The following is a 19,935-nucleotide window of genomic DNA, read 5'->3' as shown; positions in this document are numbered from 1 at the left end:
CTTTGAACTAGGGCCCTTCTGATCAAGAGTCCAATGCCTTAATCTCTAAGATACTCCAGTAGTGCCATTAGAGCCATGTTGATGCAGTAAGTCATGCTTAAGGAGCCCTGATAATGCACTGGTTAGAAGTTGGACATTTCTGTAGTATAAATGCTTTTTTGATTGATCTTAAGAAGTTTCTAACATTTTGAGGTGCTGTATTTCATGAGCTGTAATTCATAATCAACATTAAAACAAAAAAAATTTAAGATGTACTATATACACACACAATATTGTTTCTTTATTTGGAATCCTCTCCTGATTCATTTTTTCCCTACCATTTCACTGTGTGCATGCTCTGATTTCTTTAACAGAGCAGGTGTGGAAGTGAAAAGACATCTTTACATAGCTTACACAGCAGCTTTAATTTCTGGAGTTACTATTCTTACCTGGGTTATAATAATAATATAATTCTCATCATAAATAAAATGATAATAGTGAACCTTATGTACAATTGGGATCAATTCTTTTTTTCACAATTGAAAAATTCTCGCTCTCCTAGGTGCAGGGATGAGTCCCAAATGGCTCCCTACATCACATGTACAAAAAAAGCCTGTAGGCTTACACACTCCACATGATGGCCCAAAGAGGGGAAACTGTAACTAAGAGCTCAAACTTTAAATATACTGTATCTTTTTTAATTGTTAAGGGTAATAAATATACAATTAACCAAATTCTGTTCCAGTATTAGACTATGAATAAAAAGCCAATGGCCTGTGTTAGCAGTGGTGGCTAATGTTGTTGATTGGAGGGTTGGTGGTTATAGCCATTCCACTAGCTTGGTTGCCACTGCTGGACCCTTGGGCAAGGCCTTTAATCTGATAGCCAGTGAAAAGTTGGACAGAGATGCCTGACAATGCCTGACAATTCAAACTGCGGCCTCCCCTAACTTGGCATCATAACAAAAACAAGTCTATGCAAACTTTGTATTAATCTTTTATCTCCATGTTTATTTTATTCACAGTGGTACCTCGGCATACGGCGCTTTGCCTTAAGAACTAAAATTTAGCAAAAAAATCTCCTCAGCATACAAAGCTTTTCGTCATACGAGCGAATGAACTGCGCCAAACAGAACAGCAGATAAGTTGCGCATATGTCCGGGGGGCCGTTCAAAACCTGTTTGCGTCAGTGGAAAGCCAGGCATAGTGAGACAGCATTATGGGTACCAAGGATGTTAGCAAGGCCGGTAGCAGGAAGAAAAGTGAGCCGCTTTTAGTTTGGTTTTTAAAGCAGCCAGTGCAAAGAAGAATCATAAATCAAGGTTAAGTGAGGTTGAGTGTCTATTTAATTCATATTTTACTTTATTTACATGTTTTTTTCTAAATGTTTTGTTTTTATATGCAGAATATGATTATAGTGTTGGAAATTAGTATTTTTTTATGTGGCTGGAGTGGATTATGTGCATTTACATTATTTCCTATGGGAAAATGTGTTTCGCAATACGAACTTTCACCTTATAAAGGACTGGCCAACAGATGGGATTAAATCCGTACGCCAAGGTTACACTATTTGCTTCATGGTTTTACGACATGTCATTTTATTTATGAAAGTAACCGTTAAGAAGACAGAGTAAATTCTGACTGAAACTGTTAAAGTCTATTAAAGAGACCAGTGCGTGACGACTAACTGAATGTCGGTTTAAATGTGTCGGTTTGAATTTGGCGCTGAAGATGGCGGCGGCGCGCTATAGGACTGGGGCTCAAAAGAAAAGACGCCAGCAGGTCGCGGCAGCATCGAGTTTACACAATATGCGCGAGCAGAAGAACAGGAAAACCGCGATTCCCGACCTAATATTTGGCGTTTTCCTATCTCCGACACACGCAGCATGTAAAAATGCAACCGTGCGCCGAGAAACGCGAAGGCTGAGGCCGAACACTGGCTTTGTGTTTTGACCACGAGAAATGTGGCGCTGCTTCGAGGAGGACTGACGAGACGTTTTTTTAAACAAATGGAAAAGAGACACTCCGAGCCGTTTGCGTGGATTTTACGTGGTTTTCCCTTTATTGATCCCACCTTTGTAATCGGCATGGAGATTTAAATTCTGGGATTCTCCCCTTGCGACTGACTGTTCGATCATAAGAGAAGCGGAGAGAGAGAGAGAGAGAGAGTCGGTCGGGAGAACACTGCCTGTCTACCTCGACATATTGCTTACCAGGGATTTAAATCGTCACGTGTTAGGAACGACAAGGGTTTCATGCACATTAATGTTCGCTGTCTGATCGCTCAGAAAACCCATTAGAAGAGAGCAAGATGAGCACGGAAAGGCCGAAGAGAAATATCATTCAGAAGAAATTTGTAAGTGCAACCTATAAGTTCTATACGACACTGAACGTTTTGTCCTTGTCCCTGTTACGGCACACAGCCGAGCATTGAGACAGATCTGTGTTCAGTCCTACATCATACACACTGCTGGCGCTTTATTACTGCTGATAAGACACTGGATTTTGTTGAATATAACGACAGATTGGCTGTGTTTGTATATGGGTTTGGGGTGGGGGGGCGGGGGGTGGAGGGTCTCGCAGTTGACCCAAATAATGCGGCGTGTGCGTGCGTGCGTGTGTGTGTACGTGCACGCGCCCTGCACAACCGCATACTACATTATGAAGGCAGTAGTTTGCGGTGCCACGCGTTAGTGTGCGTGAACGTTCCCGTGCTCGAGCTGCTGTATCTATGCGGCTGTGAAGTCACACTCAGGCGCGTGCTGTTTCCGGGTTCTGCAAACTGAAACATTTCGTTGTTTATTATTATTGTTGTTGTTATTAACGAGCTCGTTACATGTGATTGACTGCAATTTACTGTAAATCCTTATAAAGTACAGTTTTTTTTGTGCACTTGCTTCTGAATTCAGCACATTGTGGTGTTTTAAAGCGCCTTAAGGGTTAATCCAGGGTGTTAGAGCAGAACACACACACACACACACACACACACACGTGAAGTGATTAGTATTCCAGCATAAGGATTCCCAACACCATACACAACCATCCTTTTAATGCATCCATCCTCTGTGCATTGTTTAATGGACACCCAGTTTCCACACACACACACACACACACACACACACACACACACATATCACAGTGGAGTAATATATTTTACATAATTATTGACACCTTCATAATTTCTGCATTGGTTAATCTAACTTTACTGTAGGTATTTATTGTACGTAAAAAACCGAAACAAATCACGTGGTTTAATGGTTTTGGCTACTCGTTTGGTTCATAGTATGGTGCACTGATTAAATGTTCTTGGTAGAACAAGCGCTACACAAGGTGCTTTGTGAGTGAGAAATGTGTGTGTCCTAAAATGCCACTTTTACCAGCTGTGGTTGTGACTTCAAAGTGTTCAAAGACAACAAAAGGTGTTTTATCTTGTATAATAAATAACAGCTTGTGTCTGCTCACTTTAGATGTACTCATTGATTCCGAATAGGTGATGAGTTAAAAGTAAAGCCTTTAAACGATGCAGCTGGTAAAGCTAATCCAGCCTGTATATCTTCTGAGACCTGTTGTGTATCGACACAGGTAAAATAGACTTGCACTGCACAACCTGTCTTTTTTTTTTTTTTTTGGCAATACAGTTATAAAGAATGTCTGGTGTTGTGGTGGTAAAAACTGTACTGGCTGTGAAAATGGCATTGCCTCTTTGTGTGTTGCCCCCCAATGAGTTCAGCTGGTCATAAAGTCTAATTTGTGGGAGTGCAGTGAGCCTGAGCCAGCTGCTGCTGACCATGTAGTCATATAAATGAGCCTGTCAGTGTCGGTCTTATCAGCACACAACTGGCAGCTCAAGTGGCTCTCTCTTTCTCTTACACACATACACACAAAACAACAACACATAAGACCCTCAATGTTCGCATTGTCTCTCTGGGTGACAAGCTTAGCGTAAGGATATGGACAAATCCTCAGCACCGTTTTGACCTCGGTCCGCACATAATCGGTGCTCCGATGTATCTTCTCACAGAGTTTAGAAGTAAGATATATCATGATATATTACGATATCCTGCACCACTTCATTCTTTTTATACTCCTGTGCTCCATTCATACATGTCTGGGCCTTATATCTGCTCCAGAATCCAACATACGACAGTTATCCTTCTTCTGCTAGTACTATAAATCCGAACAAACACAATGCCTGCCTGGACAATTCCGAACATATTTTACCTGCCTCTTTTAATTAGCAGTTAGCAATCTAATTAACGCCTGGTTGCACACACAGCTATGGCCGTTCGATTGTCAGAAGTTATTCTCAAGGTTTAGTTTAGCTTGCCAACTTGATTAGTTATATGCATTTTATAAGACATGTTATAGTATATATAGGAATATAGTATTCCTTTGTTATCTACTTAGTTAAGTGTTATTACACAATTAAATTTAGTAACATTCAAAGGCAAATTATTAATTACTAGCAACTACACTAGTTGAATTAGAAAGCCAAAATCTCAGCACCTTATAATCCAGGTGAAGTGCAGTATAGTTACCTATAGGAAAATAGAAAACACTTTGAATGTGAAATATTGGATTTGAAATGAAACACTCAAGATGTGAGCAAGGCCAAGAACTTTTAGTTTTAATGCAAGGGGGTTGACTTAAAAATGTGGCTCTAACCATTCAGGAATTACAGGCATTTTCATACACGTCCAACTCGTTTGGGGGCTCATAAATAATGGAACGAATGGCTGCCAAGCAGTTGCATGGCCAGATGTGGCATGTTCCCACAGGAGTAATCAAGGGCGAGGTGTGGCCGGCTCCCTCAGAGAAGTTCCCTGACTAATCAAGCGGATAAAGAGTCTGGAGTTGATTCTCAGTGTTACATTTGCATTTGGTAGCTGTTCACTACCAACTCTCAACATGAGGTCCAAAGAGGTGTCTATGAGAGCGAAAGTGGCCATCATTAAGCCTAAACTATAGAGAAATAGCAAAAATATAATAGGTAGCCAATTTAACAGTTTGAACCTTTCTTAAACAGAAGGAGTTGCCTGGCAAGCTCGGCGACAGCAAAAGGCCGTAGAATTCTGGGATAGTCACTGGTGTTTATTGATGATATGACTGCTGTTTAAATAGCAGGATTAATTCCGAAGTGTGTAGGTCCATAGTCTCTGCTCGGATTCAGCCGAAGGCCACAAAACTGATAGGATGCCGAATCATATTGCAGACGCATAATGACCCAAATCAAACAGCAAAAGCTACCCAAGGCAACGAAATGGGATATTCTTCACCGGCCAAGTCAGTCCCAAAATGGGGTGTGTGTATGAAAAAGGCCGTAATTACGGAAGGGTTAATGCTACACCTTAGTCAAACATTTGATTTAATAAGTCTGGATTTCACTCGCGTCTTGAGCGTTTCAATTTAAATCCGATGTGGTGGTTTACAGCGGCCAAATGGCTAAATACTTGTGTTCCAAAATTTATGGATCTAGATCATGGGTCGATCTATGCATTGATTGTGAACTGGATTGGTGAGAGAGATTGAGCGAAAGAGAAATTAATTTGTCTGATAAAGTAGCATGACTTTAGTTTCCCCAAAAAGAATATCCTTAGTCATTAGCACAGCCGCTTTACAAAACCAAAAGAAAAGTCAAAACGATGAGCTTGTCCCTGATGTGCAGGCCGAGGGAGACGGCAACAACACTGGTGTTTACATGTACCAGACCTTTAATCAGAATATAACTGGAGTAGTCTGGAGTAAAGACTGGCGGGAGAGAGTTGTTCTCATTTAGGTAACTAATTGGGAATGGAAACAATTTCTTTCCCAGAAACTTGTCACGACACCTGATGTTACCCTCACATGGGGCAAACGTGTGCAAAAAGAAGATGTTTATCCTAACCAGAGAGAAACGATCTGATCACATGTTCAAATGCAAATGTTTACCTATTCACTGGATTATCAAAGGTTTACACCATCCCCTTTATTAACAATTGAAAATTCCTTCTGACCGGTCTGGATCAGATCAGATTGTTCCAACCGAGGTGTTTAGATGATGCGTTTTATTCTGATTGGCAATTATTCTGATGGTTTGGAATATTAAGGTCCATGAAAACGCATCTATTAATGAAGTTCAGACGCTACCTGGTCTGATTTCTGGTCGGGAGATCATGAGGGATTAAAGACGGGGGGTTTGTCTTACTCATACAGTAGCTGGGTATGTCTTTCCTGTTGTGATGTTATCTCCTCAACGCTTCTAGCGATAAAAGACAATGGAGAAGTAATACAATACAGCAGGGTAGTTTGAGAAACAGTAAAGAAAACTTTTATTAGGAGTGACAAGTGGAAATAATTCTTTATTTGAAGTATAAGTAGGTAAGACTAGCTGATATAAAAAAAAGCAAAATATCTATACATAAAGCGATTTTAAAAACCAGTTGAACCGGTGTGTGGTAGCATATTTACACCCCCGGCATTTGATTAAGACTCTTGTATGTCAAGGAGAGGTGTGTGTTCCAGTCCCGGGTTCTGAGTCAGACACTGCAGCATTGTGTTGCTCGAAGCCTAATTTATTAGTCTCAACCCAGTTGTAACTACTGACGAGGAATATTTTAGAGGGATTTAGAGCATTTTATGGTCATGGCTGAGTACACCTCGCAGAATGACCTTTTATTAAAACAATCCCTCTGGGTAAAGGAATTGCTGTAGACCCATTAACTGTCACAGACATCTCCATCTGAGGAATGTGTGTTTCATATATACAACATGTCTTTGTGAAAAGGAAACTGGACATTGACTCGTTGTCTTTGGAAGAAAAAGGATATCGAATGCTCCCTTAACATTCTCTTCTGTCTTTCATGGTAAAACGGACAGAGAGCTTCGGGGCCGTGCAGGCAGCGGAAAAATCTCACGGACTATATGGATATGGAGAAATCAAATCAAAGTCATTATAATGTTTTAACGATTGAAGTTTAATGTGCATAAGTAGATGTGGAAGTGACAGTTTCATTAATTATCCATAGATAAACAGAAGTTAAAACATTTACCAGATTTCACACTTTGATCTCAGATTCTGGGTGTTTTAAAGCTTTTATATAAAATATTGCGCTATTCTACATGAACTAACTGAGCCTAACGGTATGCTACGTAAGATAAGGTGCGCGTACGTCTGGGAGACGTTTAAAACTTGTTCGCTTCAGTGGAAAGCCAAGTGAAGCGAGTATACAAGCTTTACAATTTTTCAGTAGAAATTAAGAATGAAATAATCTACGTTGTACCTGATTACTTTTAAAAACTGAGAACCGATCCAAAATGAGGTTGAAAACAAAGCTTATTACACATTTTAATCTATTAAAATGAATTCTGAGTTTGGATGGGGTTTTGGGTCCGAAGGAAAATTCTGGGATGCGAGACTAGTCCTAGTCTGGAAAGTTGGCTGAGGAAGACATGATGATGAAGTGGGCAGCGTTGCCAGCTCACAGCTTCAGGGTCCCCAGAGTGCAGGTTACTGTTTGTGTGTGTGTCTGTGTGGGTGTCCTCTGGGTTCTCCGGTTGTCTCCTACCTCGCGTAAACATGTTTACTGACTGCACTAAAGTGCACGGTGATGCTCTGGGTGTGGTGAGGTGCATAAGAGCAGTGGTGGCTCAGGGGGTTAAGGCTCTGGGTTACTGGGCAGAAGGTTGAGCAGGGCTCTTAACCCTAATTGCTCTGTGTAATGGCTGACCCTGCGCTCTGACTTTAGCTTCCTCACAAGCTTGGATATGTGAAGAAAGAATTTCGCTCTACAGTGATGTTTATGTGATAAATAAAAGGCTTCTTCTTCTCTTTCTTGAGAACTTTTCTGGTCGATGGCCAGTGTCCCCTGAATAGACTTCAGCGCCATCATGACCCTGATGAGAATAATGCCTTTTGCTGAAGATAAATAAACAAATGGGAAGAGTGATATTCGCCGGACACAAAAAATGTGGGACGAAAAACAGTAAACACCATCTATTTAATAACCATTTTATTATTAATATAATAAAATGTAATTGTTCTCAGGTGATTAAAATCATAATAAAAGTAATGTATGTGCCTTACTGATGGATGTACAGTGTGTGTGTGTGTGTGTGTGTGTGTGTATAGTACCAGCCATAAGTTTGAACACACATTCTAATTCAATATTTTTTGTTTAGTGATTTATTGTCTATATACTAGAACAATACTGGAGATTTTAAAACTATTAAATAACACATATGGAATTACTGAATTGCGTAACAACGAAACAGTCAGTTGTTATTTTAAGACACGGAGGTCAGCTGTTCTGGAACAGTTCTTGCAAGAACAGTATTGTCAAGTGTATTTGCAAAACCCATCAAGCACCATGATGAAACCGGCTCTCACGAAGACCTTCCCTTCGGCACCGACGCCTTCAACACTGTTTTACAATAAAAATCAGGAAAAAACGTAGAATTAGAAGTTTGTGTACAAACTTTGACTGGTATATATGGTTTAAATATACCTTTTAGGCGGGGAGTTATGTGAATATCACAGACGGTGCAGGTTGAAACTTGGTCATGGGTACTGTATGTATATGTATTTGATATATGAACAAACCTGTTCATTAGTGAATTCGGACCGGTCATCAGGCCTCTTCTCCCCAGTGAGAGGCAACCTTAATGCTTCAGCGTACCGAGACATCTCGGACAGTGCTATCAATTCTAAAAAAATGTCATTTTCTATCCCAACATGACTGTGTCCCAGTGCACAAAGCAAGGACTATAAAGACACGGTTTGATGAGTTCGGTGTGGAAGAACTTGAACGGCCCGCACACACAGCCCTGACCTCAACCCCATCGAGCACCTTTGGGATGAACTGGGATGGAGATTGTGAGCCAGGACTTCTCATCCATCATCAGTGCCTCCTGATCTCATAAATGCTCGACAGATTGAATGGGCATGAATTCCCACAGAAGCACTCCAAAATCTTGTAGTAAGCCTTCCAAGAAAAGTGGACGCTGTTACGGCTGCAAAAGGGGAAACAACTCTATATTAAAAAATGTGCATTTGGATACACCTTTGTTTATGTAAAGTGAATGAGACGTCACACTTCAGCATCACTCTTTTTGTTCGCCTGTCCATGACACGAAGGCAACGTGATTAATGCGGCATGTTTGATTAAGGGACAATGCACAGACAACTAGCATCAGTGTGCGTTTAGCGTGAGGGAACTGTGACCTAGTGAGTGTCTCTGGTGACTGATGTCTTATTACATCACGGTACATAAAGAATAACTTTAAATTTCTAGAACAAGAGGTTAACGGTGTCCAATAGATTATATTATAAAACTGGAAGATATTTTCAAACACTTTGATGTATTATCATATATTTTCACCATTTTCCACATCTCCATACATAGTGTGATGTACAGCTGCCACAATTAAATAAGTATTCGAGGTAGCATAAATCGACAGCAATATAATTTTTAAGCATTTTTGTTTAATTTACAATTGTTCTGGATCCGATTCCAATAGAGGATATTATTTTGCTGAGGTTTTGCCAACAAAGTGTCACGGTACTGAGATTTCCCCCCCATCATTTCGCACTGAAGCACTGATGATGATTATGACCTTGTTGCATCATAGTACTACAAGATCTCACTTCTTTGCTGATATTCTGTCATATAGCAAATGATAGATATGTGTACTGTATACTTTCCATGCTTTATGCCATCTTACGCCATTTTGCCGTCAGATGTGGACCCTGATATTTTTATGGTGACGGATGAAAGCAGGCTCTTTGTAGTTATAAATATGCGTGGTCTGGCATGCTGGGCCTGATGGCTCTGATTACTTGTACTTTTTGTTTTTAGTGGTTTCCGACTACTCTGGTTCAGGGTGCCTTTTGTTTTCTTCACTTGTGTTTGTGGTCTTACAGAATTGCAATACAGCTGGGAATCGTGATTTTATCGTATCTGGTGGTCCTCGGTGATTCCCATCACCAGAATCCACTCATTTTTCAAGGGATCAGAAATATTGGAACACATGGCCGACCACTCTTTCTTGTCGCCTAGGTGTCTCCTGTTCACACCGATGGTTATAACCAATAATAGCTCTGAATGTCTTGTGTTTAAAGCCCTGGGTTTTGCCTGTGAAGTCCGTGTTTGCTGTAAGAAAAGGATAAAACCAAAATGAGGACCAGAGAGCTGTCTGTGGGAGAATGCACAACTTTGAACTGCATAAACTCGTCATTTATGTATTTCATATTTACACCTGCTCATGTAATTATTATTATTATTGTTATTATTTTATTTTTTGATAAAATAATAATAAATGATAAAAATGTCTTTCAGTTGCTCCTGGATAGGGGTCGCCCCAGAAGATCATCCGATCAGCACGCAACTTGGCACAGATTTTACACCGGGTGCCCTTCCTGACACAATCCTCCCAGTTTTCTGACCGGCACTGCATAATATTACATTTTAGACCATGTTTTATCCCAAATATGAATAATTCAGATATTCAATACTGAAATAAATCGAATAAATCTTGTTCCAAACATTTTTGCGATTCTTTTATTGGTTTAAACACACAGTGGTGCAGCACTCACACACTCGAAATGAGAAAAACACAAAGAGCAAGAGAGTATATTGTACATACACATTGGAGTATTGTCGAAATTGTAAACACAGAGTAGAAACAGGCGCAAGGTGAAGCCTGGCGATCGCCAGAGTGTGTATAATTTTGGCACATCAGCTCATGGATGAGGAATGTTGAGATTACACAGAGGAGATGTTTTATGGTAGCAGTCAGTGTGTACAGTAATAAAGAGCTTTCTGGTCCTGCAATGCTTTCAAACACTGTGAACTAACTGCACTATTTATAGAGCAGCCATTACATTGTGCTCCCCTCCTTCTGTTTATATTACAAATCTCCTCTTCCATAGACACTCCCCTGCTTTTTGTCACCAGCACTCCATCCTTCAGCCCTGATCTGCTGGAGTTATTCTTTATTGGCCACGACATAAAAAATAAAATCATTGTCAAAGTATAAACAATATAATAAGACCCGGGTTTGGTCTCAGTCACAATGTGTTTTTTATTTATTTATTTATTTATTTATTTTTCTTTCTCTTGGACAGATCTCATTCGGTCTGGTTTCTATTTCTGTGCAGTGACGAAACCGCAGCGCGTGAGGTTATTATGGATTTCGGATCTCGCCATCAGGGCAATTAGGATTTTACAAACTGTTTGAACAGGAGTCGCCATGAAGTCATATCTAATCTTATTAAAGCTCCGACTAGAGCTGTGAATCAGGTTTGGCGTGATCCGTGTTCCAGCAAAGCAAGTTGCAAGGGTGGTGGTTTTTTTTGTTTGTTTTTGCTTTCATGCAGGTGGTCTGATATGAAGCTTGCATCATGAATAAAGTGCATGTTCGTTAACCTGCGTGTGCATTAAGGCCTCATTAAGGAGACTCGTTCATTCATTTATTTTTAGGAAATGCTTTATTGTGGTCAGGTTTTGGTTTTTTTTTTTTGGGGGGGGGCATTTAAAGCACATATACTGATAACAATAGATAACAAAATAATGTAAACTATTACGTCCAGTACTGTCTAGATAGGTAAGTAATATTCCAGTGTAGATTCCCCTTGTTCCACCTGGGTCGCTCTGACCCCTTGGGTATGCTGTGGTGTCTGACTACCAGGACGTTGTGAGCAGATCCTCTGGGTGCTGTGCTTTATAGGTAGGACGCTCTGTGTCCCATTGATTGGAATCCCTGGAGTTTGTAGGCTAAGCCGGTGACCTTGGGATGTTGTGCACTGGGTGTCATACTGGGCCTGTATGTGGAGGGCTATGGTGCACTGGGTGTTCTGGTGCATTCTATAATGGTTAGCATTGACCTTTTTTTTTTTTTTAACAATGTGTGCTTTAATAGCTATCCTGTGGGATCAGACCAGATGGTCTGGCATTTGGTCCCCGCAGGCATGGGTAAGCCTTGAGTTGCCATGATCCTGCACCAGTTTCCTGGTATATAATTAATAATCATTGTTAATGCTTTTTAGTGGTAATGTTGTTTAAATATAAAGTGTTTGGTAGAAAATATCACACGCAAGCACATACAAAAATAATAACTGCAAAAATGTGTGGGATTGAGATCTCTCCTTTCTCCTTTAACACCAACATTAGAGTGGCAAATGCTGCACCATCTAGCTGGTGCTAATATGGACACCCTAATCATGCTTCTCAGATCACTCCTTCAGGACCAGACGTCTGATTAATTACCATATTTATAAATCTTATGGGAACATTTTATACTTGACGAGACCTCAAAACAACCCAATGATGTTGTACATTTAATCAAGGCATTCCAGCCATGCTCTGGTACCTGTGACACTTTTAATAAGTTATAAGTGAGTAGCACCTTTTTATCACACTTTTTTGTGTTCCTGTCTGTAACATTCTTTCTATTACCTACCGTCCTCACAAATGTGGTTCTGTTTGCTCTCTGCTTATTTAGCAGCTATCTCTGGGCTATCTCCAAATGTGTTACTTATTGCTGGTTTCAATATCTATTTTAATTCTGCTTCTTGCCCTTTGGCTGTTAACTTCCTGCCGCTTCTGCAGTCTTTAGACATTTCTGAGCATGCACGTTCTCCACCCCAGTCCATAAGCCGCACACTACGCCACTGTTACTGCACTCCCCCATTTCACTTCTCTTTCTCTGCTTTGACCATAGCTTTGTCATGTTTAACATTTCAGGTCTCTTCAAATCAAAAGCGAGCTCTTAATGCAAAATTCCATATTGCGAAATGCATTTTCCCATATGAAATAATGTAAACGCAGCTAATCCGTTCCAGCCAACCAAAACTATTACCAATATCACCAATTTTCAACACTATAATATTTTTTTGCATATAAACACAATCAAAACACTTAGAGAAGTCATGAAAATGTAGAATAAATAAACATTAAACTTAATTTATGATTCCTCTTGGCACTGGCTGCTTTAAAAACAGAACTGACAGTGGCTCCCTTTTCTTCTTTCTACTGTCCTTGATAACGTTCTTGGGACCCATGGTACGATGTCTCCACTAAATAAAAAAAAATCTAAACAACAACAAAAAAAAAAAACAACCAGGGTAAAAAGACAAAGTTGTTGCGCTTGGCTTTTCACTAACCCAAATAAGTTCCTGAATTTACGCACAACTTATCCGGCGTTCAGTTCAGTCGATCGCAATTTTCTTGCAAAATTTCAGTTCTTAAGGTGAAAGTTTGCGATTCGCATGCCGACGTACCCACTGTACTTTAAAATGTTGGAGTTTAGGGGAAAAAAATTAAACGACCAAGATTATTTTCTCCTCTTTGAGAGCTCTTACCTCCACCACAATCTTTTTTAACATCACCTCATCCATCTTCATCCCCCCCGGAAATCAGCGTGTTATTGGTGTAATCCCTCGCAAACTTCACTTTGCCCCATGACACTGGATTAACATTCCCTTTTACTCCACCGTCCTAATTTCACGCTTCCATTTTAAGTTCTTGAACATGTTGTCATAGCAACTACATCTGAACTCCAACCTCCTCCTTGAACCCTCCAGGCTATCGCTCAGTTATCAGGAACGACAATGCACAGGAGGTTATTAATGAACTCTGGATTGGATTTCTGAGTTTTCTAAATGATCTCAGCCTTCGCTTAGGTTTTTTCAATTCCATAAATTCAGAACAATTCTATGTGCCTTTGTCAACGATCCTGACGATATGCTATGTGCTATGAGCACAGTTTTTTCTTCCTCCATTGTAAAACATCTCGGTGTCCTCGCCCTGTCCTTAGAGCCATCACGTACACTGCCTACCTTCAGCTGTACATTATCTCCAGACTCCATCATTCACTTTCTATCTACAGCACCACTCAATTACTTCTTCAGGCTTTGGTCACTTCTCATTTAGATTATTCTAATTCCATTACCTTTGGCATTCCTTCAAGCTTACTAAAACCAAAACTAAATAATAAGTCCAGAACGCTGCTAATGGCCTCATTACCCTCTCTGCATCCTAATGAACACATGACCCCAGTCTTAAAATCTTCACTTTCTTCTCATCAAGGCTCATTAAGATTATAAACTTCTTGTCCTCATCTTTAAGGCATCTAAATGACTGGCCTCCCCCTCGTCTCCGCCCTCCGTTCCCACCACACAATTTCTCGATTGTCTTCTCACCTTCTGCTGGGCTTTTTTGTCTGACCGCTGCTGGATCCTGGGCTTTCAATTGGTAGATACGCCAGCTCAGGATAATGCTCTTTACCAGAATCACACCATGTTTAAACTTATTCTCTGTTATTATTAATCATTTATTCGTTCATTCATTTATCGTCTATAACGCTTATCCCGTACAGGGTTATCCCTGGAGACTTGGGGCACAAGGCAGGGTACACCCTGGACATGGTGCCAATCCAATGCAGGGCTGATCCAATGATGGATACAGACCCCCCCCACACATGCACACACACTACTGGTAATTAAAAAAACACCAGTTAACCTAAACTGCATGTCTTTGGACTATGGGAGGAAACAGAAGGATTAATCCTTGTCACTTTCAGCACCGTCATGTGTCTCAGTATATCTATTGTGTCAGCTAATACGTGAAACATAATTTTACCCCATGCTTCACATCTGGTTTCTTATTTTCTTATTTTCTGTGTTGGTCCATGATCCCTAAAGCACCAGCACTTGATTTACCAGTTAAAGGGGACATATTAAGCAAAGTTCAGTTTTTAGACAGTCAGAAAGGTCTTTGGTGTTCATGAAGCAAAAAAAAAAAAAAAAATTGAGAAAAAAAATCCCTGTTTTTTTTTTGTCCTTTTTCTTTTTTTTTTATTTGGCTTAAACAAGTCTGTTATGACCACACCTAAAAAGATTCCCGACTTGTTGCTCATCATTCGGAAGTGACGCAATTTGAATTTTTCTTTTTACTCTAATTTAATTTTCAAATTATTATTTTATATATACATTTTTTTTTTTTTTTTAATTTGATGTTTGTCTGATCAGATCTGAGTCACTTCTGCACGTGGTACTAGATCAGATATATATCCGATACCTGGTCATGCCGTTGTGCCTCTGCACATGCGTAGGATGCTCACGTCATCAGCCAGCGCTAGCAACAGCTGCTATAAAACAGCTAAAGCGAGGCGTGTGGCGTTCTTTTTTTCTTCTGGACTTCAGCAAGTGCAGCTGAATAACTGCTCGCCAGATGTGAATCGTCATGACATAAAAATTCGATCTGACAAAAAAAAAAAACGGAATTGGACAATGTGGCTCATAGCGTAAATGTAAAGTGAATAAAAAAATAAAAAGCGAGTAGAGCCTTCGCTGTTCTCTAGTGGGCCGCGGCTTAGCACTAGCTCGTTTACGTAGCACTAGCTCATTTACGTGGACACTAAAACGGTGCGTTTGGAAATTAAGTGTAATACATGGAGTTTAAGGTATGAGAAAATAATTGTGTTTTTCTGAGATTTCTGACTGGGGATTACTGATGTTCACCTGTTAGGGAAATGGTACACTATGGGACCTTTCATTTTATTAAATTAGCTGGATACTCGTTGCATTTTTTTATTTAATGCAGGATGTTATTCAGCTTTTTATTTTCAAGCATATTATCTTGGAGCGATCTGTACAGCTAGCGATACAACTGTGTAGAGCGGAATCGAAGCGTGGAGTTGAAGGAGTTAATGTTGTTTCTATGTTTTTTCTTTTTTCATTACAGGATGATAACGATGGGATTCCCTGGTCAGAGGAGCGAGTGGTGCGCAGAGTGCTCTATCTCTCGCTCAAAGAGTTCAAGAGAGCTCAGAAGAGGCGCGTTGATAATGGAACAGGAATAATAAAGCGTAAGTATTCTTCCTTTCTTGTCCTCTGTTAACACCAAAACCCTGCTCCAGATAAAAGCTTCGCTCCTGGGACTTGCTCTTGATAACAACCGGTTAACCGGTTTGTTTTGCCTGAAGAGCCAACAACCTACAGCATTATTGTTTGTGAAAATATTCCAGGCCTTTCGATTATTAGTCGTACATCTCACATAAGTAATGAAGTATTGTTTATTAATAAAAGAAAGGTTTGGTCTGTACATTTGAACAGAACCCGCTCTTTCAATGATGGCTTTACCTTTTATACATTCAAGGACCCTGTCGGATCTGTACCACAGAGTTTAATAATACTTTTGCAGTACTTCTGCACTCAACCGAACAGGGAGTGTGTTCGGCTAACGATAAAAGAAGTACAACTTCTAAACATAAACGTTTCTGGTAAACAAATATCCTCTTTTTGCCTTTGATTGTAATAAGATGAAAGGACAGTAGATTCTAAATCTTGCCTTGAACTTGGTAAATTTTGTACAATTTCCTAATATTTAGTCACCAATCCAGTGGAAACTAGTGATGGGAAGTTTGGATCATTTTAGTAACTCGGTTCTTTGAATCTCGTTCATCAAAATGAACGAATCTTTTTTTGAGTCATTTACTATAAAATGTTAACATGTTACATTTTTAAAAAACAGACCCCCCTCCCCCAGAGCCCCCGCCCCCACCAACAAGTCTACATACACAAATCTTGGCTATAGTTCCAGTAATGAAAATATTACAGTTACAATAGACGCTATGCAGTGCAATAGATTCAAAAGAACGAACGATTCGGACCAGAAGATATGAAAGGTGAGCTGCTCATTCTGTAATATGTCCTTAGCTGCATTGTAATATTTCTATCAGTGGAATTATAGCCAAAATTGTTATTTCTGATCAAAAGAACGAAATGAACTAAATGACACAAAAAGATTCGCTCATTTTGATGAACGAGATTCAAAGGACCGAGTCACTAAAATGAACCAAACTTTCCATCACTAGTGGAAACCAGCACCACATAAGGGTGTCGCAACAAACGAAAATTTGTGAAATTACAGTTAATTGGAAAAAAAAAAATGTATCGGTTCGTCTTTGTTGCAGACAGACACATACGTGGGCTTCAACCTGAATTAATAATATCATTAATTACATTAAAGCTGATCAGATTGTTTTTAGCGGATTATATTTATTCTTACACTGATCTCTTGTGATTAAAGAGAGACGCCTCGCCAAATCAACAACATGTCGAACACATTGAACTGCTTTTCTGAAGCTTATAACACATGCCACACATGCTCCACACATGCCCGAGAGTGTTCGTTTACGTGTTCACATGTCATATGCAGTTAGTTCAACTTCCAGCATGTCCAATTAACCGTTTAACATTTTCGTCATAGCCATCATGTCCTGTCCATACAGTATACCACAGTGTGCAGTACGTGTGCACGATTATTTAAACCTCACAGGATGGGGGCAGGAGTAGCTCAGTGGTTCCGGTCCCAGGTTCAAATCCCGCCATCATCCCAGTTGGGCCCTTGAGCAAGGCCCTCAACCCTTAACTGCTCGGGTGCATAGTGAGATAGGAATGTAAGTGAGGGTTTCTGTCAGATGCTGCAGTGTAAAGGGTTTAAGATTAAATCACCTTGCAGTTGATAGTATTGCATTATTAGTAGGGTGTTCTCTCTTATGTAAAATTAAAAAAAGTTTCGATTCACAATATTAAAAATACTGGCATTTTCATAGGAATTAAATGCCACAGTACATACTAATTTCAGCTGGGACTGGAACCCTCACCCAGAACGAGTCCAGTTTTGTTTATTGGATTCAAGTCAGGCAACATTAGTTTGGTTTGGTTGGGTTACAGGGTAAGCGGGGGTAGCTCAGTCAATAAAGCATTGAACTGCTGATCAGAAGGTTGTAGGTTCAAAGCCCAGCACTTCTCAGATGCCCTTGGTTGTTGGGGCCCTTGATCAAGGCCCTTAACCTTCAATAGTTGAGATAAGTAATGAAATAATAATAAGTGTAAGTCACTCTGGGGACGGGTGTCTGCCAAATGCCATTAATGTAATTATAGTTTTCAAATTTTCTCATTTAGACACTCTTGCTTATTATCATGCAGGGATATTCCTCTTCTGCCACGCTTCGGGACAGCGGCAGTCATCTTGCCGGCTATAATTCCGGCATATCCACAGGTGCTCGTGGTGCCATGTACTGTACAAATGTCATCTCCCCAACACCTTTTGCACTCACTCCTGCCCCACATCATTACGTTCCTACCGCTGTGCTTCGCTGTCAGGACTGTATTCAGTGTCGGGGCGCCGTCTGACACATCGCTTCAAAATGTTCTGTCTGTGTTCAGTTGGGTTAAGATCTGGTGCCTGTACAGACCACAGCATACAGTACGAATAACATATTGTCATACTTCATCTGTCCAGTGGCTGAGAGAGATCAAAACCCTGTGGATGATGGAGAAGACGACTCCATGTGGATCCCCCTCATGACATAATGGCGTCTCTCTTCATTCTGTATTTTCCTAGCCTCTCGGTGCTCTGTTCAACATTCTATCGTTCTGTTGTTAATTGGGCTGAGTGTATGCAAGTGGAGCAAGTTTAAGCTTGAATTATTCTCTCTTGTGGGTTCCATGTGCTTGGGCTGCGTTACAGTACGTTCTCCCACCGAGTCGCTGTGGTTTAACGAGTGAAGTCAGCTGTGTGTGCTGTTCTCCTCAACGCAGCGTGCGTGCATATCGGTTATTATGCTTTCACTGCATTACATCACTTCTTTAACAGTTTTTCCCCAACTCCGTACGTATGTGTCAGTGTCGGGAGGCTGTGAGAACAGAGCGGCTTTATTTAGACAATTCCACTGGTTACAATCCAGGTCACAAAGGGGTCATCATGGCCAAAGCCATATTCATGAGTCAGCTACACCGGCCAAAAATAAAAGAGATGCACACAAGTTGAGCCTTTGTCCTAAAAAAGAGGAAGACAAAGAAATAAGCGGAAAAACATGATTCTTCAATATGACACTTCATTCATGTCACTGTAGACTAACTGATCAGCCATAACATCATGATCACCCGCTTGATATTGAGTAGGTCCCCCCTTTTGCCGACAAAACACTAATGACCTTTGTGATGTTCTCTGACTCCTTTCTATCACAACCAGCATTAACCTTTTCGCTTCTATTGGATCGGACTACACGGTCCGGACTTCACTCCCCATGTGCTTCAGTGAGCCTTGCCCACCCATGACCCTGTCGCCGGTTCACCGGTTTTCCTTCCTTGGGTCACTTTTGGTACGTCCTGACCACTGCAGACCAGGAACATCCCGCAAGACCTGCAGTTCTGGACTTGCTCTGACCCGGTTTTTTAGCTGTCACGATTCGGCCCTTTCTCGCAGTAGCTACATTTTCGATATCTTGTTACAAAGGCAGCTGAAAGTGGGTGGGATATATATATAGGCAGGAAGTGAACATTTTTTCTTAAAGTTGATGTGTTGGCAGCAGAAAACGAAAACAGGCATGCATAAGGATTTATGTGACTTTTATAAACGATAAATTGTTATGGCTAGACGACCGGGTCAGAGCAACTCCAGAACTGCAGCTCATGTGGTCTGCAAAAGTGATCCAGGGAAGGAAATCCAGTGAACTGGTGGACAGGGTCATGGGTGGGCAAGGTTTCCTGATGCACAGAGGGAGCAAAGGCTGACCTGTGTAGTCCGATCCAATAGAAGAGACACTTGTTGATGAAGGTGATGAAAAGGTTAATGCCGGTTGTGATGTCAGAACACACATCACTGGTATGGTGGCAAAAGTGGGACCTACTCAATATTAGGCGGGTGGTCATAATGTTATGGCTGATCAGTGTATGTGCTAGTAAGTTCTGTGAAGAATAATCAAAGAAAAGTGAGTTCCTGTATTTCCAGTCCAGGTCAGAACAGAAAATGCGTAATGAGTAAAGGTCGACTCAGCATGTTTTTAACATATTTTCATTTGACTTTATTTTGGCCTGCTCTTGTAATGATGTTTCAAATAAGAGCTGTATATTCTGTATATTCTATTCTGTATAATAGCAAGCTTAATAAAAATCCAATCACAAAATAAATGC

At 40.5% G+C, this 19,935-nt stretch overlaps 1 protein-coding gene across 2 annotated transcripts in view; it reads left to right on the top strand.

Annotated features, from left to right (window-relative positions):
* Positions 1–1,721: 1,721 nt before the first annotated feature.
* Positions 1,722–19,935, top strand: part of jarid2a (jumonji, AT rich interactive domain 2a) — a 59,429-nt gene continuing 41,215 nt past the window's right edge. For both annotated transcript variants that reach the window (XM_053494916.1, XM_053494915.1), the window contains exons 1-2: positions 1,722–2,334; positions 15,698–15,821. In XM_053494916.1, coding sequence (XP_053350891.1) covers positions 2,290–2,334; positions 15,698–15,821 — 169 coding nt within the window. In that variant the 5' untranslated portion in view covers positions 1,722–2,289. The remainder of the gene's footprint in view (positions 2,335–15,697; positions 15,822–19,935) is intronic.

The sequence above is a fragment of the Clarias gariepinus genome, chromosome 4 (assembly GCF_024256425.1).
Source record: "Clarias gariepinus isolate MV-2021 ecotype Netherlands chromosome 4, CGAR_prim_01v2, whole genome shotgun sequence".
In the NCBI taxonomy this organism is placed as follows: Eukaryota; Metazoa; Chordata; class Actinopteri; order Siluriformes; family Clariidae; genus Clarias; species Clarias gariepinus.
This window is presented reverse-complemented; position numbering and strand designations above follow the sequence as displayed.